This window comes from Oncorhynchus kisutch, linkage group LG26 (genome assembly GCF_002021735.2).
Source record: "Oncorhynchus kisutch isolate 150728-3 linkage group LG26, Okis_V2, whole genome shotgun sequence".
NCBI classification, from domain to species: domain Eukaryota; kingdom Metazoa; phylum Chordata; class Actinopteri; order Salmoniformes; family Salmonidae; genus Oncorhynchus; species Oncorhynchus kisutch.
In genome coordinates this window covers 12,159,538-12,187,467 of record NC_034199.2, presented here as the reverse complement: position 1 = coordinate 12,187,467, position 27,930 = coordinate 12,159,538, and the positions used below count along the sequence as shown (strand labels likewise).

General features: G+C 44.8%; 1 protein-coding gene across 5 annotated transcripts in view; it reads right to left on the bottom strand.

The window, feature by feature from the left end:
* The window catches only part of tanc1b (tetratricopeptide repeat, ankyrin repeat and coiled-coil containing 1b), a 174,789-nt gene that overhangs the window by 45,887 nt on the left and 100,972 nt on the right, over positions 1-27,930 (bottom strand). For 3 of the 5 annotated variants that reach the window (XM_031805720.1, XM_020461661.2, XM_031805723.1), the window contains exons 5-8: positions 22,397-22,536; positions 19,491-19,713; positions 15,362-15,667; positions 1,671-1,793 (exon numbers count right to left, since the gene is read on the bottom strand). In XM_031805720.1, coding sequence (XP_031661580.1) covers positions 1,671-1,793; positions 15,362-15,667; positions 19,491-19,713; positions 22,397-22,536 — 792 coding nt within the window. Of the gene's footprint in view, positions 1-1,670; positions 1,794-3,922; positions 4,231-15,361; positions 15,668-19,490; positions 19,714-22,396; positions 22,537-27,930 lie in introns of those variants that run through there. The other 2 variants (XM_031805721.1, XM_031805722.1) reach the window with 2 other exon arrangements.

The following is a 27,930-nucleotide window of genomic DNA, read 5'->3' as shown; positions in this document are numbered from 1 at the left end:
TCTGGTGTAAAGACAAGCCTTGAAACTGTTTTTGGCACTGATTAGGGAACGTCTCCACATGAAACACTGTTTACACCTGCACTGTTGACCATACCTTTTCGTCTGTTTCCTCTGAAAGCCAGCTTTCAGCCAAAATGATGCAATATGAAGCAATGTTCAACATTGCTGTGGATTGCGAAACTGACACTCACGCTCAGAATGTGGAGCCCGAGCCCTAGCACCATCCACGATAATCAATATATTTTTCTCCTGGAATTTCATCTGAACCGTCTTTGTTGTGTCTCACTCTCGCACCATTTGAGGAATATAAATATCCCTGGCTCTGACATGTCAGTTAATCAGAACCACAAAACACTGTCTGTCTACAGCAGTCGTAGTCTGATAAGTGCTGCATGTCAGCCAGGCGATAAACACCTGCTGCAGGCCAAACATTCTTCTCAGGGCTGTTGAGGGGGAGGAGGGGAGATGCCTGGGCTGCAGTCAGTGTCCACCACACAGCTAGAGAAACAGAGTGGGCTTTTTTTCCTCTGCAGCTCTCCCCCCCGGCTCTCTCTCCATCATTGCCATCTATATCTCTCTCTACCACCTCTCTCTCTCTCTCTGTTCCTCTCTCAGTCTGAGCTATGTACAGCTAGCTCCATTGGCTTGGCCCATTTTTGAGTGATCTTCAACAGTGCAGCTAACTTCAGCGCCGATTATTTCTCTGCCCCGCACACACACCTTGGCTGCATGAGAGAGAAACATCAGTACTAGCCGCAGTACCTGACCACAGCCAGTCCCCTCAGTCTACTGAGCGATGTACTCTGAGAATAGAGGTTTAGTTGGAGAAGTTACTCAACTCCATTTAAACAGCCATTGGCAATCATGTAGGCGGATGGCAAAGGTTTGCAATTTATTTTCTTTTTTTCCATTAGACTGCTTAAAGTGTCTGGAAAGCCAAACACATAATGTTCATAAATGTGGACTGTTGCACAACTTTCTGTCCACGGGGACATTTTACATAATACTAACAACTCTATACTGACAGCGGCAGTGAAAACAGAAGGGTTTTTAAAAGAGGGTTAAATAGTTTTGCGAGAATTTAATGATGTAATATTACATTATTCATGTCGTGATCAAATATTAACTCTGTGGTATTTCAGTCAACCAAGACTGGGATTTATACCAGGATAATATAAAAGAGTAATGTGCACTGTGCCAACGGAATAGCTGCTGTTTGAATAGCTGCTCTAAGGACAGGCCTAGTCGTTGAAAGGATATTGTGGGTGTACTATTCCGTTGTAGCCATTAGGAAACACAGGATATGCTTTTCTGTGTTCTATGGAATAGGTTTACATTTTCCCCTATGTTTCTTTTATACGTTTGGTGTGCACTACAGTGGCCCTTGTTCTATGTTCTTAGTAGCTAGATACTGTACCCTATTCCCTATATTGTGCACTACAAAGGGCCCTGGTCAAAAGTTGTGAACTATTTATTTTACTTGGCAAGTCAGTTAAGAACAAATTCTTATTTTCAATCACGGCCTAGGAACAGTGGGTTAAACTGCCTTGTTCAGGGGCAGAACAACATATTTTTACCTTGTCAGCTCTGGGATTCGATCTTGCAACACTTTGGGATGCAGCCTTGGTGTACAGTGCCCATGCTGTTAGAGTGGCAGTTATGAAGCATACCTTTAGAGTCCTGTGGTGCCCTCCCACCTGTGTTATGCCAGGGCAGCCGAATGGACGTCCGCAGAGGAGTATTACGTTGTTCATCAAGATAGCTCAGGTCTTCCAGCTTGGTCGAACTGGTGGCTGCAGAGAAAGAGAGAGAAAACCATGAGATAATATGTGGGATATGAAAAAGACAACGAGCCTTCATGATTGGACAAAATCAGACAAATGGCCATGAACAGTTCCTGGATCACAAGCTAAAACCAATCATGGAAAACATGTCACTGGGGAAATCCAGGGCTTGTCCTTAATATGCTGAGAGAGAAAAGAGGAGTAGGACATGTATCAGATGGGAGACACAGATCCAGGCTGACATCTCGATGGCAGGATTTCAGGCAGAGGAAAGGGAACGGTGGACCCTGGCATTGACAGTTCCCTGGAGGTGGTGTGGATTGGGCAGCCAGGTAGAGTACAGCTGACAGGAGAGAAGAGGAGAGGAGCAACCATCCCCTATCCCCCCTAAAATTCCCCATCCCCCCAACCTGATCCAACCTGACAGCTGACGATCCAGAGAGAGGAGAGGTCTGTCCCCATTGACACTCCTGTGTGCTGGAGTACAAACAGAGCTAGTAACAACCTAAACACAACCACTTTCCTTCCCAAATGGCACCATATTCCAAGTGAAGTGCAATACTTTTGACCAGGGAGCTGGTCAAAAGGAGTGCACTTACATAGGGAATGGAGAAACAGCCCTGATACGAACGTCAGGGAGGACTGCACACAGCGCCAACAGACACATTTACTAACTAAAGCCAGCCTTACTACAGGGATTACTGCCTGAAAACATACAGTAGGCTACAGCAACAACATTACAGAGAGAACTCACAGACAGCACCTAGACCCAGAGAACATGCGTCATGAAGGAATAATGACTACAAACAATACCTGTCATGATCAGAACTAGAAGTGATAACAAACACTAGCAGTTTGCTGTACAGAACTCGTCCTCCATCTCTACCTACCATCCTCGGTCTATGAAACCCACACACGGAGACAGACAACGTGAAACAAGGTCTCCGGTGTTCCAGGCAACAATGAAATCACCATGGAGACCCGGCTATCCTCAAGCCGGCGTCCTTTTTAACTCCTAGAAGTCTAAGCCTAACATATATAATTGTTTTAAAATGGTCATACCATGGATCATTTAGCTATTTGATTGAGAATTTTAGGACCCCTGTAGGTATCAAAAAGATAAAATATTGTATTTGGCCTTTAATACTACAGCTCAAAGAAACGCATTGAGTAACGCATTCTTAAATGGCAAAACAGACACGAAAAAAATGTATCATAAGGAATAAGGTTTTGAAGTGTCTGTCCTAATTCTAGGAGATAAGAAAGCGCAGGAAATATATGTATTTTTTTTGCACAAAACTACCATAATTCCATGAATTTTCATAACTGTTACCGGGTTACATTCAGACGGGTCCCGTGACACTTGTGGGGGTCGTAGAGCAAAACAGAGAACAACATTGTGTCTGTGACTCTCATCTTTCCATAGAGTGGTCATATTAGTTAGTAGGCCAAACCGTTCGGACGCTACAGACAAAGTAGCTCTGCCACTTTCCACCGCAGATCCGGAGGGCCGCAGATGCGGTGGATTGAGATGCAGCCCATGCAAAAATATCCAGGTATCTCTAGCTTAAACAGACGGATTTGGTCTTTATCATGTTAATTAGATTGACGCACGGGTGTTGTCTGGGATTTGAACAACAGCAACTGCATCACCCTGCCACTTTTTTCGTAAACAGCTAAATGGATGTACCAATTCAAGATTGTGCCTTCAACAGGAAAAATCAAAGCCCTTCTCTCTCACTCTCTACTCAGCGTCAGCTGAGCCGGGAGGACAGACAGGACAGTGAGGGACTCTCCTCCCCAACTTACTCTGAGGAATGTTCTCCTAATTAGAGAGCCAGCTGGTGACAACAGAGCAGGCAAGGCAGCATGCATCAATAGAAACATTTATGTAAAAAAGACCTCATTGTCAGTCTACCCAACTATCAACCTGTTGATGTGAATTTCATTTTGGCCACGAAATTAGAATAAATGAGTGCCTTACTCTAATTCAACATGAGAGCTCACTTCACACAATGCAGCCAAAATGATAAACCGCTCGTTGCTCTCGAATTCAATTCTCCCAACTGCCAACCTGCTAGTGCTGGGCAGTGGGTCCCCCTAGTATCACCACACTAGAAGCTGAAGTAGCTACTTACAGTCAGTCAGCGGCAGCAGAGCCAGAGAGCTGGGCAGGACAGCAGCAGGTATTTAAAAACACTCCTCCTCATTCCCGGCAGGTAGCAGGCAGGCAGGCTGAGAGGCAGGCAGGCAGGGCGGAGGCCCTTTGTGGAAAAGCTCCACAGAATAATTCTCCCCAGTGGGCTGGACACTCATCAGCGTACCCAAGTGAATCTTCTGCCCCAGCGCCCCCATCCATGTCCAAGCACACTGGCCGCATTCAACTGGTGACTGCGCTTGGCAGTCCACAAGCACCGCTCTCTCTCTCTCCCTCTCTCACAGCATCCACAGCATTAGCAGCGCTCCGCGTAAAATGAATGCGGGTGCTTTACGAGATTGTCCCCCCCCCCCCACCCACATGGATTTTTTGGCAAGCGGAGGAGGAAAAGAGGGTGAATAAAGCAGGGGATAAATGAAAGGTGGGAATACGGTGAGAGCTGCTCCCCTCCAACGTGGCGGATTACAGTTTGCACCGGGCAGCCGGACTCGCAGAGGAATTAATCAATGATCCTCCCTGTTCTGCTTTCACAGAGAGCGAGAGAAAGGAAGAGGGGGGGTGAGGTGTGTGGAGAGAGAGCAAGCGATAGAGACAGAGAGAGAGAAAGGAAAGAGAGAGAGCGGAGAGCAGGGCACAGGAGGAGAGCAGGAAGGGGGTAGTGACAAGCCGAGAGGGAGAATGATGTAAGGGAGAGAGGAGTGAGAGACGGCAGGAGGGAGGGGGACAGGAGAAGAGACGGAGGGAGGGGAGTGAAGTCCGTGCGCCGTTCCAGCTCTAGCGCATCATTCATGCCCCCTGCTGACATTAGTGGACTGCAGTGAGATCCTTCTCTCTCTCCCTTCTCTCCCTCTCTCTCTTCCCCCTCTCTCTACCATACTAGGCCCATTTAAAATCGGTATCCCTGTATAATCTACCAAAGCCATAATAAAGATATTTTGAAGCAGACATACCGTTGTTTGTTAGTGCTAAAACCAAAGAAGGCAATTCAGGAGCCAGTGTAACTTGAGTCAGAGTGGTGATAGGGATGTCTCGCAGATGCACTGAGCCAATACATGCTCTTTGATTTTCACCTGTAACAGAGCTCCTCGCAGCCGGCACCATTTCCCTCAACACAAAACTGGAAATCCTCTCTAGTGTAAAAGAATAATACTTCTGCTCTGAAGTCCTCTTCCTTGTTATCCACAACTCTCTCTCAAGCCCCAACTCTCGCTCCCTGCTTCTCGTTCTCCCTCTCAGTCTCTCTCTCGCCCTCAATCTGCGTTAACCTCTGTTTCTCTCCTCTTCCTTTTCCGACAGCAGATCCTTCCTGGTTGATGTGATAGTGTGTATGAATATGATACCTTGAGGTCTGTGTGTCGGGAGGAGCTTTGAAGCTCCACAGATGTGTCAGGATGTGTCCATTCTGATGAAAACGGTTCTGCCCTTTACATCCCTCAGTTCTCTGTCTCCTGGGTTGGAGCAGGAGGGGGGCTGAGCTGAACTGCTCTGCTGCTGGGAGCGTCACTTTGCCTGCACCCGTGCACCAGCCCCCAGTACTTGCTATTTCCCAAATGGCAACCGTGTTCTCAAAAGTAGTGCACTATTTAGGGAACATGGTGCCACAGGGGTCTTTTCAAAAGTAGTGCACTATATAGGGGGGAATAGGGTGCAAATTGGGATGCGCCCCATTGTTATTTAGTGGGCTCTTGTATAGGCTTAATGCCTCCAGAAGACTTCTGGCATCTCCCAGACTGCCACCTCAAATCCCTCTCTGACCCGCCACGCAAATAGGCCCAGAGCTGGAATTGAGTAAGTAGAAAATTGAATAGAAGTGTCTTACACAAAGGTTTTGACGCGTAACCAAGTAAACAGATTACGTTCGATTCCTCGCTGGCGAGAAATTTGCTTGTTGGTTCATAATACAGACGAAAAAACAAGAATATGAAGAAAAAAAGATGAGGACAACGCACAATCTTGCATAACACATGATTTTCTCTGTTATTTTGTTAGCGAACACGAACCCTTTTATTTATCACACTAAGACATGAAGGAATATACGAGGAGTAGGTTGCTCCACTAGTGGTCACCGACTGTGCTTTGATCTAACCTGTTAGTGTGGCACAGGGAGCCCACACTGCAGACCACATAGCAGAATACAGAAGAGCTGTAAAGCAGACCAGAGCACAACATCTTCACTGGAGCCCTGCAGTACAGTACCTGCATTCCCCACAATGCTGGCCAAGCAATACAGGCAAACTACATATATGGAAGGACTCAACGCAATATCAATGCTATAAGAAATAATTAACAATCACAAAAATAAAATGGAGGAAATTGAGGATCAGGATTTGTATTTTATTTGAACCTTTATTTAACTAGGCAATTCAGTTAAGAACAAATTCTTATTTAGAATGACGGCCTATGGGACTCCCAATCACAGTCGGGTTGTGATACAGCCTGGATTCAAACCAGGGTGTCTGTAGTGACGCCTCTAGCACTGAGATGTAGTGCCTTAGACCACTGCACCACTCGGGAGCCCAGGATATATCAGACATATTCCTGATATGAAGTAGAGTCAGTTGTAGCTAATTCAATTCAGGGTGTACCGAGCAAAACTGAGCCAGTCAATGTCTAGATATGGTCGGAGGTGACGACATGGACTCCACGTGAACCATCAACATTAGAGAAGAAGTGAGCGGAGGAGTCTTCAGGGAACAGTGAGACTCCACATACACACTCTCAATCAGCGAATGGGAAACTTGACAATATAAGCATACCAATGAATCATCTCATAAAATCCATACGCGAGCAGACAAAACATAAAACCAGTTAAGCCTGCTCTAATTTATCACCACATACACCAGTGATTAAAACACAAAACTTTATGATTTGATGTAATGACTCTATAACATAAGCAAACCTGCGGAACATCTGGGAACCACTGAGAGATGACATCAGTCGAAGAGATGGGACACAGCTGTGTGACCTCTAGTCATCAGTTCTGTGGGCCCCAGGAACCTTCAAGGAAAACTCCACCCAAAATCTACAGTATCTTTTGGTGTTTGTTTCATTAGTCCCTTGTTGACATAGTCCCAAAATGTTTTGCATGTCAGCAATCAAGTTTTCAAGATACATAACTTTCAATATACAGAAATACAGCCGGTATGATGCATTTTGGAATTTTCCTTTAAGACATTCTCCAATGCACAAGGATCCATGGTAACAAGATGCTGGAACAATGGCCGTCAATGATGCCCACTTCTGCTCAGGGGGGCAGGGCAGCTAGGCAGCGGACCTCTGCCAGGCACAATGGACCAATCACCTAGACTCAGCAAGACACCCTAACACAAAGGAATCCCGAGTAGGGCAGCAGGCTGGCACCTGGCACACGACTGTGAACCACAATGGTACAAATGCCTGCCTGGGCAATGCCAAAGTAATACACCACTCAACCTGTGCCAAGGTGGAGTGGAGTGCCTCCTGGGTATATGCTATAGCCGATACATTCCACAGCCATCCACCTTAATGCCATTTCATTGTCTGGAGAAATCTCCAACAGCGGTTCATCAGGAGGTCTCAGGACCATGGATTTCCTGTGGCCAGTCTTAATATAGCCTTTGACTCCCTAAGCCACACTGAATGTCTTATTAACTGATGACTGGAAATAGCATTCTTTAATATTTGAGAGTAACAAAGAATGTAGAAGGGTTTGAGCGGAATTTCTGTCCCGAAATGCCCCGAATCTGCACTGGATGAATGAGACATCTGCCTTAACATACCATGGCTTTGTGAAATTGGACTTCAGCCAAATCTCAAGAGTTGACCATATAGAGCCAAGACTTCTACTCTGTATAATCACTAGGGCTGGGTATTGCTGGATACGACAGTATCACGATACTTCGGTGCGGATTCCATATGTATTGTGATTCTCATGATTCTATATGTATTGCGATTTGATACTGCGATTACAGTGGGGCAAAAAAAGTATTTAGTCAGCCACCAATTGTGCAAGTTCTCCCACTTAAAAAGATGAGTGAGGCCTATCATTTTCATCATAGGTACACTTCAACTATGACAGACAAAATGAGAGAAAAAAATCCAGAAAATCACATTGTAGGATTTTTTATGAATTTATTTGCAAATTATGGGGGAAAATAAGTATTCGGTCACCTACAAACAAGCAAGATTTCTGGCTCTCACAGACCTGTAACTTCTTCTTTAAGAGGCTCCTCTGTCCTCCACTCATTACCTGTATTAATGGCACCTGTTTGAACTTATCAGTATAAAAGACACCTGTCCACAACCTCAAACAGTCACACTCCAAACTCCACTATGGCCAAGACCAAAGAGCTGTCAAAGGACACCAGAAACAAAATTGTAGACCTGCACCAGGCTGGGAAGACTGAATCTGCAATAGGTAAGCAGCTTGGTTTGAAGAAATCAACTGTGGGAGCAATTATTAGGAAATGGAAGACATACAAAACCACTGATAATCTCCCTCGATCTGGGGCTCCACGCAAGATCTCACCCCGTGGGGTCAAAATGATCACAAGAACGGTGAGCAAAAATCCCAGAACCACACGGGGGGACCTAGTGAATGACCTGCAGAGACCTGGGACCAAAGTAACAAAGCCTACCATCAGTAACACACTACGCCGCCAGGGACTCAAATCCTGGAGTGCCAGACGTGTCCCCCTGCTTAAGCCAGTACATGTCCAGGACCGTCTGAAGTTTGCTAGAGAGCATTTGGATGATCCAGAAGAAGATTGGGAGAATGTCATATGGTCAGATGAAACCAAAATAGAAATTTTTGGTAACAACTCAACTCGTCGTGTTGGGAGGACAAAGAATGCTGAGTTGCATTCAAAGAACACCATACCTACTGTGAAGCATGGGGGTGGAAACATCATGCTTTGGGGCTGTTTTTCTGCAAAGGGACCGGGACGACTGATCCGTGTAAAGGAAAGAATGAATGAGGCCATGTATCGTGAGATTTTGAGTGAAAACCTCCTTCCATCAGCAAGGGCATTGAAGATGAAACGTGGCTGGGTCTTTCAGCATGACAATGATCCCAAACACCGCCCGAGCAACGAAGGAGTGGCTTCGTAAGAAGCATTTCAAGGTCCTGGAGTGGCCTAGCCAGTCTCCAGATCTCAACCCCGTAGAAAATCTTTGGAGGGAGTTGAAAGTCCGTGTTGCCCAGCAACAGCCCCAAAACATCACTGCTCTAGAGGAGATCTGCATAGAGGAATGGGCCAAAATACCAGCAACAGTGTGTGAAAACCTTGAAGACTTACAGAAAACGTTTGACCTCTGTCATTGCCAACAAAGGGTATATAACAAAGTATTGAGATAAACTTTAGTTATTGACCAAATACTTATTTTCCACCATAATTTGCAAATAAATTCATTAAAAATCCTACAATGTGATTTTCTGGATTTTTTTCTCCATTTTGTCTGTCATAGTTGAAGTGTACCTATGATGAAAATTACAGGCCTCTCTCATCTTTTTAAGTGGGAGAACTTGCACAATTGGTGGCTGACTAAATACTTTTTGCCCCACTGTATATTGCAATTATTTTGATGTTCCAAACATACTGCTCACTGTACAGTTTGCCTGCTGCAGAGAGACAAGAGAGCCATAACAAAAACCAGTTTTGATCAGTCATGGAAATAAATGTACTGAAAACATGTTGGCTCACTATTTAAAAAGAAGATGGAGAACAAACTATAGGGTGAAAAATACCGGAGTTTTGGCAAAGATACAGCCGACTAGCGCTAGCTAACGCTACCTATCCATATATAATATTGTCTAAAATAGATTTTTTCCCCCCACATCACTTATCCCCACACATCAGAGAGGGGTATCGGAGGGTAGAAGATATCTTACAGCTTCACAGAGACCCTACCGTCCTCCCTCCCTCCATTCCTTTCATTCCTCACACTCTCCGTTCTCATTTAGAATTCTACTCTCCACAGCCATCACTTTACATGCAGTAATAACATTTACATATTTCGTTTTCCGTTACAGAGGCTGTGTCACAGCCAATCCTGTTTGAAGCCGGTGGTACCTGTGACGGGGTGTGGGTTGTACTAGGAGAGAGCCATCTCTGAGGAAGCTCCTCTAGGAACCACTGTTTGTCTGTCTGGGTGGAATGACTAATGTGACCATCATCTCAAAGTTTCTTCACTGCGTACTGGTTCGTGAGTCACACCTTTCCATATTAGTGTGTAGCCCAAACTGTTTGGACGCTACAGATGATTTTGTGAGAAGACCGATTTCGGGATGTCTCATGGTGTGACCAACACCACTCTAGCTCTGTCACCTTTCACCACGGATGCGGAAGTGCGCATCGGGGGATGCGGTGGATTGAAAACCCCCAGCTATCTTTAGCGTAAACTGACAGACAAAAAAGAAGAAACCGCAGTTGCAGTGGGCTAAGGAACGAAAACACTGGAGAAATGGAAAAACATTGCCTGGTCTGATGAATCCTGGTTCCTGCTGTTTCACACTGATTGGAGGACTAGGGTATGGAGAAAACCACATGAGTACATGCCGTGTGTCAACATTGTCGGCTGGCTGTGGTGGTGTGATGTTGTGGGCTGTGTTTTCATTGCACACATTAGGCCCCTTGATAAAAGTGGAGCATCGTTTGAATGCCACAGGTTATCTGAACATCATTGCCAATCAGATGCATCCCTTTACGGCAGCAGTGTATCTATCTGCAAATTGATCTTTTTTGCAGGATAATGCCCCATGCCACAAGACTAGAATTGTCCAGGAATAGTTCCACAAACATGACAGTGAATTCAGTTTACTGCAGTGGCCTGCCCAGTCACCAGATCTCAATCAAATTGAACATCTGTGGGATGAGATGGAACGAGCTATTCAGAGTAGAGATCCACTACCAGCCAACTTGACACAGCTTTGGGAAGCACTGGAGTCAACATGGGCCAGCATCCATGTGGAACGCTTTTGACACCTTGTAGAGTTCATGCCCGACTAATTGAGGTTGTTCCGAGGGCAAAAGGGGGTGCAACTCCCTTAATGTTTTGTACACTCAGTGTATATATGCAATTGTTTTGCTATGCAGAATGAATGGAGGAGAAAGCAGCTTCACAGAGATGTCCTACTGGGAGATAATACAATTAAGGATTTATTCCATGGCTTACAAGCCACGAGGGTCAATCAAAAATGTGCAGAAATAGGCAGATATCCCCATGTGAAAAGTCCAGTCTTCCAGCAGGGTCAGACGAAACAATCTGCAGAGGAGGACAGTGTTAAAACTACTCTTACATTGTAGTTCTTAGTTTGTTTGTGTTTTGGACAAAGTATATTTGTGCGTTCGTGGTGGGTCTACTGTGTCCTGCTCTGCCCCGGGAAAACTGCAAAATGGCCATTGATTCTCCGAGCAAATACATTTGGTGGTTTGGTGAAATGAGTAAGATTTTGGTTTACGTATTCTCACTCAGACAGGTGGTGTATTGGTATGGACCTAGACCTAGCCAGTTAGCCACAGCTTAATGAGCAAACAGTGCTGCCTGGATTTCCCACAGCAGCAGCTCTATGGCAGCAGGCCAGTCACGGTGTCCGCTGTAATCACACACACAGTGCAAATGACACTTCTGAGCAACACAGATACATTACCTGTGCAAATCTCACATTTTAACAGCGCTGTGGGACACTGGTTGATTGGCATTGGACAGATGCACCAATCCCACTAATTCACCCCCAGAGAAAAATACCCTTTGTTCCCGGGCTAAATAACCTCAAACAACCTGAGAAGGAGACAAAAGTTCAGAAGGAGAGAAGTCTAAAGGACAAAACAGGCCATGGCGACGGACGGTTAAAAGCATTGGTCCTATCCCCTCTGACCACATAACATCAGATGTGACTTTCTTTTCATTTCCGAACATATTTGAATCGCCACCGTTCGTAGACACCTAGCAACTACTGTCCACGGCTGACATTCTCTATGTGTGTCTAGTCCTTAACGGTTCAACGATGAGCCAGCAGAGCAGCAGAGAGACAGCACTAGCCTAACTCCTGAAGTTCTGGCAGGAACTCTGCCTCAGAGCGTGTTAAGGCGCTCCAATCAATGACAGCGTGACTTTCAGCACTCTGGCATCAATTTCATTACGACTCCTCTCCTCTCTGCCACCGGCCTGGATTTCCACCTCTGTCCCTCTCGCTCGCTCTCTATCCTTCTGCTCACCACTCCTCTCTCTCTATCACTGCCCCTCCTACAGAGGATCATCAGTCCTGTAGGCTCTGGCAGGTTGGCTACCACTGGATGACTGGGGGCTGTTGTCATGCTCTCCATAGGGACTGGGTGGTATAAAGCTATAGATAAGGCTACCCGATTCCCTACGTAGTGCACAACTTTTGACCCGAGCCCTATGAGCCCTGGTCAAAAGCAGTGAAATATATAGTAAACAGGGTGTCATTTGGATAAGCAATCAATTATAATGGCTTCATCCAACTTCCTCATGACGTGATTTTTCTTTTCACTCCTTCTGTCTCTCTCTATCACACGCATACAGTCCCGCACGTGTACACACCATCTATCAACCCAATTAAGACATTCCATATATCCCACGGGCCAGCCGCGCATAACAGATCCCTAGCCCTCTCATAAAAGAGCCAGGAGAAAAACATCAACTGAGTCCCAAATGGCACCCTATTCCCTATGTAGCGCACCATATTTATTTAACCGGGAAATAATTAAGAACAAATTCTTATTTACAATGACGGCCAGGCCTGGAATAAAAAAACGAAACAATGTAGGACAAAACGCATAACACAGAGAAGAGAGGAGACACTAAGCAACAACACAAATACAACAGCAAACAAACAGGGGGTGTGTGTGTGAAGTAAAACCACATGCTTCCTTTCATAAGCTAACGCAAACTAGTGACATTGGGTGACAACTATAAACAGCTGCATGTCTCAACAACCTGTTCATCTATTTGTCCTTTCAACTCCTCCAGGGACAACAGGTCCTGAGGTTGTAGGTTGGCTTGGAGGGAATTCCAATACCTCGTTTTTGGGACTGTTAGTATAAAACAAGATTGTGACCTGAGCGTGTACGTTTGGGACGCAACCCAAGCCCCACTCTGATGAATAAGGATGTTAAAGTCTGTGTCCCAGCCCCTGGTGACAGAGTAGGTTCATTTGGACCATAAATGAGCTTGTCTTTCCATGTCCTTGCTGTCAGCTCCCAGGGCATTGTAACCAACCATAAAATCAGAGGCGTGAATCCAGCTCAATCCTCGGGGGCAATACTGCATAACAGTGACATCATCCTACAAACTAGAGCAAAGAAGGGGCCGTTGGGTCCTGGGCTGTTAGCTTTACGAGGTAGTGGGTGTCCGTGAGTCTGGGTGTTTAGGAGTGTGTCCATCCATGCTGTTGGAGCTACGTCGGACCAAAACAACAGGAGATGTAAAACAGGTTATGGGTTATTGGAATAATTAGGTGGGTAACTGAGAGAGGTGTTTGTGAATTTTCTACACAATGCCGTGTATGCACTTCTTTATATGGTAAGGTTATAGATTTGTCAGCACGCAGTAAAGACTAATGGTCACTTAGAGCAAACAGCGTGTGAAATCCACTATGTATGCAGCTAGCTGTAGGACACACACTCAAACTCTCTCTCTCTCCCTCCCTCTCTCTCTCTCTCTCCATTTCTCCCTCTTTCTCTCTCACTCTTCCTCTCTCTCCCTCCCTCTGTCCCTCCCTCTATCACGTATACACACACACAACCCCCCCCCCCGCCCACACACTCGACTGATCAAAAGCAAATGGATTGAAGATGATTCCATTGCTTTTGATAACTAATGGAATGAGTTTCTATTTATGAGAGGAGCTCTCCTGACAGAACAGACGGGGCTCAGGAGCTTTGGGGAAAGCATTTCGTCTGACAGTAAGACATCTATAAATCGATAAGGCCAGCAGCAATATTGGAGGAGGAGTGCTCTCTGGGTCCCCATGTAGAGTAGGATCTCATCTCACCAAACCCAGATCAAAGCCAAAGGACTTTTGTTGGCTGAACCAAAGCCCTTCAACAGCAAGAAACACTCATGTAGAAACAATCCGTTGCGTCCCAAATGGCACCCTATTCCCTATGTAGTTGGGTTGCGTCCCAAATGGAACCATATTCCCTATGTAGTGCACAACTTTTGACCAAAGCCACCCATAGGGCTCTGGTCAAAAGTAGCACACTACATAGGAAATAGGGTGCCATTTGGGACGGAAGCTCAGGAAACACTCCCTACATGCTAACACAATGCATCCTGCCAGGCTTTCAATCTCCCGGCACCATGGCATATAAGTGGAGCACAGCAGCTCCCTGCTAAAAGCACATATCCAGGGGGTTGCATTTTAAAGAAGGATGGTGCGTGGGGACTTGAGGAAACAGGGCCAAGGTCAAGAGCAGAGAGAGGGGAGACGGAGGGAGAGAGATGGTAGGAGGCAGAGAGAGTGGGGGAGGGGAAGGGAGTGAGAGAGAGAGAGAGCATGGGGGAGGGGAGAAAGAGGGAGAGAGATAGAAGAAAAGAGAGAGAGGCAGAGGAGAGAGAGAGGAGGAGAAGGGTGTGTGACAGCTGTGTGGACATGGAGAGCAGAGCTATAACAGCCTGTTTCGTGAGGAATGCAGAACGGATCAGCCAGACACCCCTCTGTCCTCTGCTCTCTGCTCCAACATGGTGCACCCAAGTCACAACACTAAACAGCTGCCCCCGGTATCCACTTCCCTTCCTCCTGAAGAAACGGCACTAAGAACCGTACCTCCCAATAACAAGACTCCTCTAGCTCTGCTGAATAGACGCGTCAAAGGCTCGTCGTTGTCCCCCCCCCCCCCCCCCCCCACTTTCTCTTCTCCATCTCCCTCTCACACTTGTTCAGCTGGGAAATGAGAGGACACAGTTGTGTGTCAATCAGCTCCACAGTCACACAGGGCACTGTGACTAAGCTGGCTTTTTGGGGGACCTGGGTCAGGATGTTCTGTGAAGTACCAAAACTGTTGTGTCCTAAAGGGTCTCAGACTAACACCCTCCTTTCCAGGTCAAGATATCTTACTAAGAATATAATGCAGAAACAAAGTCAAGATGAAACAATCTGCAATTAAACTCAGAGTCACATTGAGCAAGGGATTCTCTGAGCAAGGATCTAGGAGCCCTTCCTCTGATGACCCGATACCAAACTCCAACCAGTGTACAAGTCCAGATAACTCCAACCAGTGTACAAGTCCAGATAACTCCAAACAGTGTACAAGTCCAGATAACTCCAACCAGTGTACAAGTCCAGATAACTCCAAACAGTGTACAAGTCCAGATAACTCCAACCAGTGTACAAGTCCAGATAACTCCAAACAGTGTACAAGTCCAGATAACAAACCCTTCTCCACATCATGAAGCACCCGGAGAAAAGTGTTCTTACCTGCGACAGAGTTGGGCCGTGGCATCATGAGGGACGAGGAGGTGTGTGCTGTGGGGTATGGATCGGGGCCCTCCGGTGGGTGGCTTGGTCCTGCTGCTCCTGCGGCCCCTGCTGGGTACTCTGTCCTGGCCAGGGCGGGGGTCTCTGTGGGCCCGCTGGGGTCTTCCTCGGCCACGGGCGAGCACGTATCGACCCGCACGCTGGGAGCCAGGCCATGGTGCGCGCTGCTCCTCAGGCTGCCATCTTTACTCCATTCCAGGCTGGAGCCGCTGCGGTCATCATTCTCTGAGGAGCTGGTGATGGTGGCTGAGGGAGAGAGGGAGAGGTTATGAGTCTTTAGCGCTCAATATCTTTTTCATTGACCTTTATCAACAACCTCCACCTGATCTGATATTCACTGCTACATTTAGCTCCCACTAATGAGAGCTATCCAGCAATCAATGGTGGGTAGATTTATTGCATTAATTTCCTCAATCCAGCCTCTCCCTAGGAAGTTTTTTCAGCCTGGTTTTAACCACCATTATTTCCCTCCTTATCAAAGGTCTGCTGAATGGAGTATTCCTCAAAAGCTGCTTTAATAATAGTGTACATAAAGTATGTTTGCCTCCAAATAGTATCATCCGTCCAACATAACATGGTCAAGCTGTGGTTGATTACTTTTGACCAAGGCCCATACTGTAGGTAGTGCACTATGTAGGGAGTAGGGTGCCGTTTGGGATGAGCCCTACATATACAGGTCAGGTCCTCTTATATGAAGAGACCACGAGAACACAAGATTTAGGAGGGAGAAAAAGGGGGGGCTGGTGTGGAGAAAAGCCAACTTCTATTTTAGAGTTAAGACAGGTGTTTGCTTACATGAAAGCAAATCCCCTTTAATCCTCTCCTCAGGCCTGGCTGGTCATGCTAAATACAATCACTAAAAGCTGAGGGGAAAAGCAAAAGCCACCGACTGGCAGCTGGGCTCCCAAACAGTGGGATGCATCCCAAATGGCACTGTATCCCCTATAAAGGGATATAGGGTGTCATTTGGGATGCAAAATTGGGTACAGTCAGAGAAATGGGACCGCGTCTGTTTTCGGGAGCATTAGAGTAGACCTACTGTACAACACAGCTAATCTGGATTTCTGAACGGTGCTGTGTGTTGCATCATCCCTAACATTAACATAACAAATACATCTGGGATAACTAACCTGATGCTTGCTTGTGCAAATATTCAGAGATTCAGAATTTTGTAACATTTGATACTCGCTCATAAGCATAATTTAATGAATCACAAAGATGGAACAAAGTGGTATGAATGAACAGGTAAAATATCTTACACTAGGTGCTTTATTGTCTCCTTGCTCCTCTGCTTTATAACATGAGTAGATGGTTATGACCATGATTTACAGCATCATGTTTGAGCCTTTTACTTTCGGTTTTGGTCGACCAGCTTCAAACAGCTGTAAAAATTATATTTGATGTTATTGAAATTATATTTCACAGCGATTTAGATGGTACAATGATTCCCTACACTATCCAGGGCTTGTTTTCTCACATAAACTGAAATTGAGCAAACAGTGTAGAATTTTTACAACCAGGAAATGGCCACTTATATTGGCCACTTACCCTGGTTTCCACTAGATAACACAGCCACAAAGTCAAAACAGTTTCCCCATTTTTACAACAGAAGCCAGCCCACCGGGAGAAATCAAAAGGCGAATATCACAGCCAATCACAACACTGCTGAGTAAGTAATACTGTGAAACACAATTATTCCACTATTAGCGGCAGAAATATTATGGACATTTTCTGAAATTACAATTAAAAATCATACAAATTAACATAATATGCGTAGCACCTTTATTTACAACATGAATAACTGCTTATGACCATTATTTACAACTTGAATAACTGCTTATGACCATTATTTACAACATGAATAACTGCTTATGACCATTATTTACAACATGAATAACTGCTTATGACCATTATTTACAACATGAATAACTGCTTATGACCATTATTTACAACTTGAATAACTGCTTATGACCATTATTTACAACATGAATAACTGCTTATGACCATTATTTACAACTTGAATAACTGCTTATGACCATTATTTACAACATGAATAACTGATTATGACCATTATTTACTACATGAATAACTGATTAGGACTATTATTAACAACATGAATAACTGATTATAACCATTCCTATGATACTCTTAAGCCTCCTCTTTCGGATGCCCTCCCTTCCCTGGGTCCCACACCACAACAGCAGCTGAGGGTTTTCATATGTCACTCTGCATCAGTGCTCCACACCCTCCCACCCAACGTGCTGTTTAAAAAATCACCCAAATGAATATGGGCTTTTGAAGTAATTGATTCCCTGACTTATCTTATCCTGCTTCTTCCACAGTCCGTTTCAACCACTTCAAAGGCCCCGAATAGTAGTCATCAGAGCTGGGAATCAGTCTCACGGACACCGTGTCCCAAATGGCACCCTATTCCCGGCATAGTGTACTACTTTTGACCAGAGCCCTATAGAATATTGTGCCATATGGAACGCAGCCTACTTGGCTTCTCTCTCTGCCTTTTAAATAATCCAGAAGCCCTACTCACTGGAGGCAATGTTCCGGACCAATGTTATAGCTTGTCCTTCGCTCCCAAACAGAATTCTATGTGTTTGAAGAAGAAACCTTTAGGCTGCTTGACTCAGCTAGAGGCATAGAGTTCTACAGTATTCATTCCACCGAAGAAGAAGTAGGTCCCAGTGATCTTAAGTAGGCTGGGCCACAGACCTATGTGTCAAGCGTCTCAGACTAGGAGGGCTGATTTAGGATCAGTTTTGCCTTTTCGATCACAATGTATAAAATGACATGGACAGAGAGGAGCTGATCCTAGACCATTTTCCCCCTAGCCCCCAGTGAAATATCACAGCTGCTAATTCATGCAGCACTCCTACTCTGAGACGCTTGATGCAGCTCTCTGTCTCAACCTGGATGGTATGGTAGTCAGGTAGGCAGTAGCTAGGCACGGCAACACGCTATACATGGCAGATACAATATCACAGCCAGCATGAATTATTTAGCAGCTGTGATATTGCACTGGGGGCTAGGGGGAAAATAAGTCACTGTAATCAATTATGTCAACAGCAGCACAGGATTTGCATTCGGGAGATGTATCACTGCCAACAAACCAAGTCTGGCTTGGCCACATAAAGGGCCACGACCTCGACAACAGCTTACCATTTGTCATTTAGATCAGCAGAGGCTATTGTAAGAGGCTGTCTTTTATCTTCATTTTATCTTCATATAGGCCTAATCTGTCTACCTGGGTGACCGTACAATAGGGGATAGAATCTCAATGTCCTAGTTAGACGCCTCGGAAAGAAAGAGAAGGTTAACTGCTTTTCTCCTAGTTTGGTTCAAATCAACTGGAGCCTTGAGAAATGAACGTCACCAACCAGAGAAAAAAATACTTTTGTGACAAACGGCTCTGTAGGCCCAGGTTCAAGATTTCCGAATGGATTTCTAGTAGGTTTCACTGTCCCTGAGACCTTTAAGCAGAAACCCCAGAGGAAATGAATATAGTGATAACTCGTCTTCCTGTCAGCCTGTGTAAATCCCCAAATCTCCTAAAGCCAGTGCTGCCAGATAAACAGAGAAGTCACCATGCTGTTGAAACTGTCACAACCACTACTCTCTAACACACCACTAACAGCTCAATACAGAACTGATAAAACAGACACTGACAAAGTAGAGGAACAACAATGACACGTACACTTTTCATTCAGAGCATCCATAAAAGGGTAACAAATATGTTGGATTAAATGACGGTTATAAGTATATATGTGTTATTAATGCTAGATTGGAGTGGTCAGGGTAATGCAGAGTTATCCTGTTGATGATGCTAGTGTCATGGGACATTCTAGGTCCACTCCTATGGGAATTGTGCATAATGTGAATAGTACTGAGGAAAGGCTGCGTGCTTGGGACTAAACGACTGAGTCAGTCAAATTCTGTCCCAAATGGCACCATATTCCCTATAGTGTACTACTTTTGACCAGAGAGGCCTTGGTGAAAAGTAGCGCACTACATAGAGGGTGGGGCTGAGATACTGACAAGCAGTCCGAGTGTCTCTCACCTATGATCCCGCTGTCCTTGCTCTCGAGCGTGGAGCTGGGGCTGGTGATGGTCCCACAGGGGCTGGAGTGACTCAGGGGAGGTCTGCCGTGACCACTGCTGCTGTGTCTGAGGCTGTGGCTGGCGTTGCTGTTCAGGGTAGAGCACGGGCTCTCTGTGCTGGGGGACGTCGTGCTACTGGTCAGACTGGAGCAGGGACTGATACCCTGACCAGTCACTGAGCACTACAGGAGGAGGAGGAGGAGAAACATATTTTATTTGGCTTCACTGATCCCACATGGCAGTCAAATATACACTGAGTGTACAGAACATGTCTCTTTCCATGACATAGACTGACCAGGTGAATCCAGGTGAAAGCTATGATCCCTTATTGATGTCACTTGTTAAATGCACTTCAATCAGTGTAGATGAAGGGGAGGAGACAGGTTAAAGAAGGATTTTTAAGTCTTGAGACAACTGAGACATGGATTGTGTACGTGTGCCATTCTGAGAGTGAACGGGCAAGACAAAATATTTAAGTGCCTTTGAATGGGGTATGGTAGTAGGTGCCAGGCACACCGGTTGTTATCTAGTTCTGCAACGCTGCTGGGCTTTTTACGCTCAACAGTTTCCCGTGTGTATCAAGAATGGTCCACCACCCAAAGGATATCCAGCTAACTTCACACAACTGTGGGAAACATTGGAGTCAATAAGGGCCAGCATCCCTATGGAACGCTTTCGACACCTTGTAGAGTCCATGCCCCGACTAAATTAAGGGGGGGGGGAGGTGCAACTCAATATCATATTGGTGTTCCTAATGTATGGTATACTCAGTGTATTCCTGAAATTCATTGTTAATAAAAACACATATGTCTATGAATTCGTTGTTGTCATCATCATCATCATCATCATCATCATCATCATCATCATATAGTAAAACAGGATAAGAGAAGAAGAGAGAGAGAGCAGAGAGAGGAGGGTTGAGCAAAGTAAATAACACTACAGCAATCAGTATGAATGGAATTTCATAGCTACAAAGTTTAACAATAAAAACGTTCATGTTTTTCACATGGGAATAAAGAGCTTTTCTCCTTATATGGGAGCAGACCGGAAAATATGATCCAAGTCAATTAGCTTTTTTTAACCAAAGCAAATAACCCAAATCATGTGCAAGCAATACAAATTCCTGGAGAAATATAAGCAGTTCACATGTGAGCAAGACACACAAGCTGAAGGCATGAGCTCGCTCGGTAAACAAAGCGAGGCTTTCAAAACAGCAAAATCAAGTCCAAAACGAGACCTGAACGTATCCCAGAGTAGGAGGGCTGATCAAGGATCAGGTCCCTCCTGTCCAAACTAATCTGATTCATTATGATCTAAAAGGTCTTTCAGACAAGACTTGAACAACTGAATGACAACTTGCAATATGGGCCATACAATGAGACTAAAACCAGAAGAGCTCAGCCCATGATTGATCACCATGCTCTTCCTGGTACTCAAGTGCTAATGACATAACTTCAAACTCTAGGTCTGTCCCCTATATTGTCCTCTCAGCTGCCTGCCTCCCTCTCCTCCATCCAGTATGTATATAAGTCAGGATGGGGGCTTGATGGCTGGAGTTAGCGTTAGCGCCTAGCGGTGTGCTACATGCCTCCTCCCTGGCGAGATCCCCGGGCTGCGTCCCAAATGACAACTTATTCCCTTTTCACTGCACTAACATTGGGCTATGGGCCCTGGTCAAAAGTAGTGAACTATATAGGGAATAGGGTGCCATTTGGGATGAAGCCCCGCAGCCTGCAAACAGTTCCTCACCAAATGGCTAACTCTTCCTCATCGTTTCCCATCTACATCACAACTTAGCACTCTGGAGAACAACGCCAGCTAAATTCGGGTCATGGCCATATTGATAAGGGCACACAAAAGAAAAAAACTTGCAACGGGAAAACAAAAATGAGCGTTTCTTCTTGGACAAGTCTGGGTTTTCCTCCCTGTTTCAGTCTGTTTTCTTCCGTTTGTTGCCTAATGATTACAGCCCATGTAATGTGGAGAAAAGGCTAAGGCAACTTACACCAGACAACATACCAGGCTGATGACATAATAGTTTAATGGCATTTACTCTAGGGCAGAATAAACAGACGACGCGTTTAAACTCCGATAGTAAAACAGCTGTGTAGAAGTAACTATTCCCTCATACACCAACGAATAACTAACAGACGATCAACGCCTCCAGGTGTTTCTCTCTGAAGCACAGAGAAGAGTATCCTTCAAGGCTGCTGCTGAACAAAAAAACAGCCCAAACTCATTGCTGCCCTGATTTCTTGGGTTTCTCACCTTGACATCTCGATGAATGAAGATGATTCATGGAATATAAGCTTAAAGTGACTTAAATGACTGATTCTGGCCCAAAATGTGCCAAAGAAGCGTGATGCGTGTAGAGGGAAATCAAAGGAGTGCTCTGTTCTTACGCTGAGCCCCGGACTAATTAGCAGAGCAAAACAAACTGAGCCGAAGACTTGACATAACTCTATTTCTGGACGTAAGCACGTACACTCGTATTACATACTCAAGTGCCCCTGCAAGAGCTACTCAAGTTACCCTAAGACCATCACACTGGATACCTCAGGCTCATACACCAACACACAACAGTAGATTACTTAACTAAACATTCCCTTTGTGCACACACAAAACACATCTGAGAACATGTTGAGGTTAGAGTTACCCTTATCTGCTGCAAATAGAATCATTCCCGTGGTAGTAGTGAGACTTTAATCCAAGTCCAAAGAACCAGGGCAAAGACAAACTGCACCAAAATAAGCATCCTTTCTTCTTTCCCTTCTTTTCACACACTCTCCCCTCCCCTCCCTCCTTCTATCTCTCTATCTCTGGTGTTGTGCGGCCGCTGCAGCATCTGCCGGGGAAATGAAATACCTTTTTTTCATTCTTGTCTTCCATAGGTATGCGAGCCGTGCCTGGGATCCCTTCTCCCAGTAAAAAGCCCAGCCTTGTCATCAGCTCCTGAGTGGCAGGGGAGGAGGAGGAGTTTGTCTCTTTCTCAGCTTGCAGCTCTGCTGTGTGAGAGATGAGAAATAAATCATGTTAATATTCCCATGCAGGCCAACCCAGGGCCAGTGACCGGCTGAGCCCCTGCTGCACGCACACCCACAGACACACACACACAGCTGCTGGGGTTGCGCAGGCAGGCAGAGAGGCACACACACTGACACAGAGGTGGATACAGCCAGCGTGCAGCACAGCAGAGTACAGCTCAGTGCAGTACAGAGGCGGTACTCCGCAGGCTACGCAGGTTCAGCCTGCCTCATTAGGAATGCTGTGACTGTGCCTGTCTCTCTGCAACACGTCCAGGGTGCCATTCTGCTCGGTGCTGCTGCTCATTGTTTACAGCCCTCACTCACATAGCCTCCGAATATCAATGAAGAACCGAATACAAAAAGGATTCCGCTTCTAACTTCGGTTGTTGTCTCAGTCCCTCGCTACTGCTTGTGTTGGGTGGATAACATTTTATATTTCGGGGGCCAAATTTCATATTGACAAGCTTTGGATGCTACTGTGCTAAATCCTCTTATATATACAGATATTGGATCTTAATTTGACCAGTTTCTCACAGCAGGAAAATAATCCTGCAGCAACAGGAAATGTGAGTTATTGTGTGGATTATAATACATTTTTGTAGGGGTTGATACATTTAAAATTTTTAAGCAGAAAATACTAAATGTATAAGTGTTTATAAATGTTGAATATACAAAATGTTTGCATTTCATGTTGTGCTGATGGATCAAATTACGATTCTACACCTGTAGCCTACTGTGTGTATTAATGATGTTTCAAAGAATGCACTTATTGCTTTTCATTATCAATAAAGCATGAGCTAACAAAGCACCGACTTACAAGCTCACTGCAAACCTATACATCCTTAGGGATCTATAAAATCTGTTACATGTTTTGCCTCATTCCGTTTAGTTTTACTCCAAATTACATTTTCTCCATTTTGTTTTTCCAGGTTAAAGTTTTTCATATTTTTGCTCTCAAAATCACACTTTTTTAATAGAGAAACAGGGCTTTCTAAGTTGACAACGCTTAAACCACATCAGGAGACCACTTTTGAGGTCTGTGAAAAATCGAAGAAATTTAGATTTTTGGGTGTAGTTACCCTTTAATTCAAGTGAGCACCAGCAAGAGACTGTTGTTTGGTTAGCGATGTTTCTGTAGCGCTCATGTGATTGCAGAGTTTGCTAAACAAATGGCTACTGGAATGATGCAAATAATCAAGATGTCATTCTGCCAGGTAGGCATATGCTACTTTGCAGTTAACATTTAATTGAGGAGGTTTTTGCGAAGGCCTTTCCATCTCTACCAGAACATGGTTATCATCATCGCTAACAGCTACACATACACTACCGGCCAAAAGTTTTAGAACACCTAGTCATTCAAGTATTTTTCTTTAATGTTACTATTTTCTACATTTCGCAATTTTTGTGAGACGCATCTTTGTGAGACGCGGTGTGAGTGAACGGATGATCTCCGCATGTGTATTTCCCACCATAGAGCATGGAGGAGGTGTTATGGTGTGGGTGTGCTTTGCTGTTGACACTGTAAGTGGTTTATTTAGAATTCAAGGGACACTTAACCAGCATGGCTACCACAGCATTCTGCAGAGATACGCCATCCCATCTGGTTTGGGCTTAATGGAGCTATCATTTGTTTTTCAACAGCACAATGACCCAACACACGTCCAGGCTGTGTAAGGGCTGGAACGAGCATGATGGAGTGCTGCATTAGATGACCTGGCCTCCACAAGCCCCCGACCTCAGCCAAATTGAGATGGTTTGGGATGAGTCGGACCGCAGAGTGAAGGACATGCAGCCAACAAGTGCTCAGCATATGTGGGAACTTCTTCAAGACTGTTGGAAAAGCATTCCAGGTGAAGCTGGTTGAGATAAAAAAAAGAATGTATTTGACCTTTATTTAACTAGGCAAGTCAGTTTAGAACAAATTCTTATTTCAATGACGGCCTAGGAACAGTACCAAGAATGCCAAGAGTGTGCAAAGTTGTCATCAAGGCAAAGGGTGGCTATTTGAAGAATCTCAAATATTAAATATATTTGGATTTGTTTAACACTTTTTTGGTTACTAGATGATTCCATATGTGTTATTTTTCTACAATGTAGAACAAATTGAATGAGTAGGTGTTCTAAAACTTTTGACCGGTAGTGTAGACACACACACACACACACACACACACACACACACACACACACACACACACACACACACACACACACACACACACACACACACACACACACACACACATTCATACACACACACACACACCCTGATCTGTTTCACCTGTCGCTTATTTTCCCCAGTGTATTTATCCCTGTGTTTCCTGTCTCTCTGAGCCAGTTCGTCTTGTATGTTTCCAAGTCATCCAGCGGTTTTTCCCGTTCTCCTGCTTTTTGCAGTCTCTAGTTTTTCTAGTCCTCCCGGTTTTGACCCTTGCCTGTTTCTGGACTTTGTACCACCTGCCTGACCATTCTGCCTGCCTTTACCACGAGCCTGTCTGCCACTCTGTACCTCCTGGACTCTGATCTGGTTTTGACCTTTTTGCCTGTCTACGACCATTCTCTTGCCTACCCCTTTGGATTATTAAACATTGTAAGACTCCAACCATCTGCCTCCTGTGTCTGCATTTGGGTCTCGCCTTGTGCCTTGATAACACACAGACACAAACAGATGGGCATTCCTGTGCTGCTGCAGGAAAATACAAATCACTGATGCATTTTGTTCATGTCTTATGATTAACTTGAGCAAATCTATGCCTTTTCTAATGAGTTCAATACATTAAGTTGATTTCCAACTAATTGTTTCAATAAATCTGAATTCTGTTTAAATGTCTAGATTACGTGAATCTGTCTGCGTTCTCCAAAACGCAGATTATATAGGGCCCTCCTTCCTCAACTGGGGGATGCTGCTGGTATTCTGTATGTACATTACCTCAGCATGTACATGAGGAGCCAGAGGAATATGGCTCCACATATGGGGGGCTATCCCCCCTAAGGGTAGTGCAAGGCCTGGACTACAGTAAGTTATTACCCTGCATTCTGTCAGCACCTCTCCCCCCCCCTCTCTCTTCCAGTTATTAATAATGCTGGCAGTCCCTCTGATTAAATACAAACCCGTCCAGCCACATAATGTACTGCCAAGACGTAATGAAGTCAAAACTAATGCCACCATACATGAACGAACACACAAAGGCACACACAATATTATTTACTACTGTGGTGGCATCGGAAGCAAGAACAATCTAACCATTTCATTCATATGAAATCTGGTAATGGACGCAGTCTATGCTGATTTGATTTAACGCTAAACTCAAAATCAGAGGCAACTTGTGACCCCCTGCAGAAACCACTCTGCTACCGTGAACATGCTTACTTCTCTAATTCCCTTGCAAAGGTTGTATTACCATCATACTGTGGGCAGAAATTCTACAGGATATTGGTTGAGAGGGAGGATGTTCTAATCCTGGAATGATGCCTTTGGTTCTGTGGTTCCAACCTAGTTGAGCAATACATGTGGTGAAATGGAACGAGGCAGAGTCAAGAGAGGGGGAGGGAAGGATAGAAATTATGGAATATCTCATTACTCATTATTAACGAAGACGACCCCTCCACCAACGCTCCCTCTCCCTACTCTTTCTCCTCCTCCACTCCACCCCCTTTCCCCTCTTTTTCACTATAACTCATTTCACTTAATTTTAATTTCACTCCTTTCACACAAACACTGCTTGGCTGACTTCTCTCTTCTCCAAAGTCTGCAATATATTTGCATACTAAGGAGTGCACCTGTTGCACATGGGGATGTGTGAAACTTACTCCTCAGCCTGAAGTGTCTGAATTGCTAGCTTTTCTCATGGCGCTGACTGGTAAGAAGCTTCAGGAGGGTGATCACGTGTGCTAGCAAGGCATAGGATGTGCCGAATCGGGAGAAAGTGGTACTCGCTAAGCAAGCGGCGTGATGTCTTTTACACACCATCCCCACACCCCTTTAGTAGGCTAGACTACACTTTGGTCATGTTTCTGCCGGGCAAGGAGAGATGTAAGTGTAAGGATATTTCCCAAATGGCACCTTATTCCCTATATAGTGCACTACTTTTGACCAGGACCCCATATGACTGGTTGCTGGTTCATACTATACTGTAATGTAGCTCTGTTCTGTTCAGTGTACAGCAGTACCAGCAAGACAGATACAGAGCACTAGCCAGCCAGGAGACATCTGTTACATCTGCAATGTCTGCACAGGCTGTTAACAGGTGCCCTTTCAATGCCCCAGCAGCCTACGTTAAACATTTAATTCAGTGCACAATGTTCTGTTATAAATAATGGGCCTGTGAATCACTGACTTTGTTTTCCTATTAATACTGCTGTCTATAAGCCACTGCATTGACATTGATATCATTCCCCCCATTTCAACAGCTGGAATGTTTATATACTGCGATTTTAATGGGTTTTTTTCTGCATAGAAAAGTATTGAGTGTGTTTTTCGGGCCGCCTATGTCTAAACAGTAAAACAAATATATATATATATATAAAAGCTGTCTCCGCCACATGGCAAAATGTGTAGAATTGCAGGAAATGATTTTTAAACAACAGGTGGGCCTCTAAAATGTGCAGGTCGGATACCGCACAATTGGCTAGGCCCATTGGCTACGCCCATTGCCAATCACCCACCACACCCACCACCTAAGCCCCATTTTGATCCAGGAAAAAAACTGATTTTCAAGCTGATTGCAGTTAGGAATAGGTAAGAGCAAGGCATAATATTAACCTTTTGGTTCACCAGCCACCCAGATTTTTTACCAGGCAAAATAAAAACATTTGCCGCTAAAATTACACCAACGACCTGAGTCTTTTTGTGACCTGAGTCTTTTTAAAATATCACAGATGAGACAAAAGGGTTTACCTGCCCCTTTAAGGGCGGGAGGTTACCGTGGTAGCGAGACTCAGGTCATGTTTCTGCCTGTGAGATTGAGTCTGATTAGTAGAAGCGTTTTCTCTTCCCTAGCAGTTGTAACTCAAACGTAGAAAAACAACCTTGTTTGTGAACAAAACAATGTAAATAGCCAAGAAACAAGGACAAAATCTCACTTTAGTAGACATTAGTTTCAAGTAAATTAGACCAACTTTTATGCCTGTGCGCGGAGCTTCTAAAAATGAATCTTTCACAGCCCGCAGCATAGCAGCGAGAGGTGGAATAGGCTACATAGGATTTGTAGTTCTTTGACTTTCCGCGATTCATTCACCAGCTATGAAACAAAACGGTGGAAATTCTTTGAAAAACAGCTACTGCAGAATTTATTTTTCAACAAATGTGATCATACTTGACTATTTGTATTCAATGCCCGCCAATGCCTAAATCTACCCGCATTTGGCAGGTGTTAA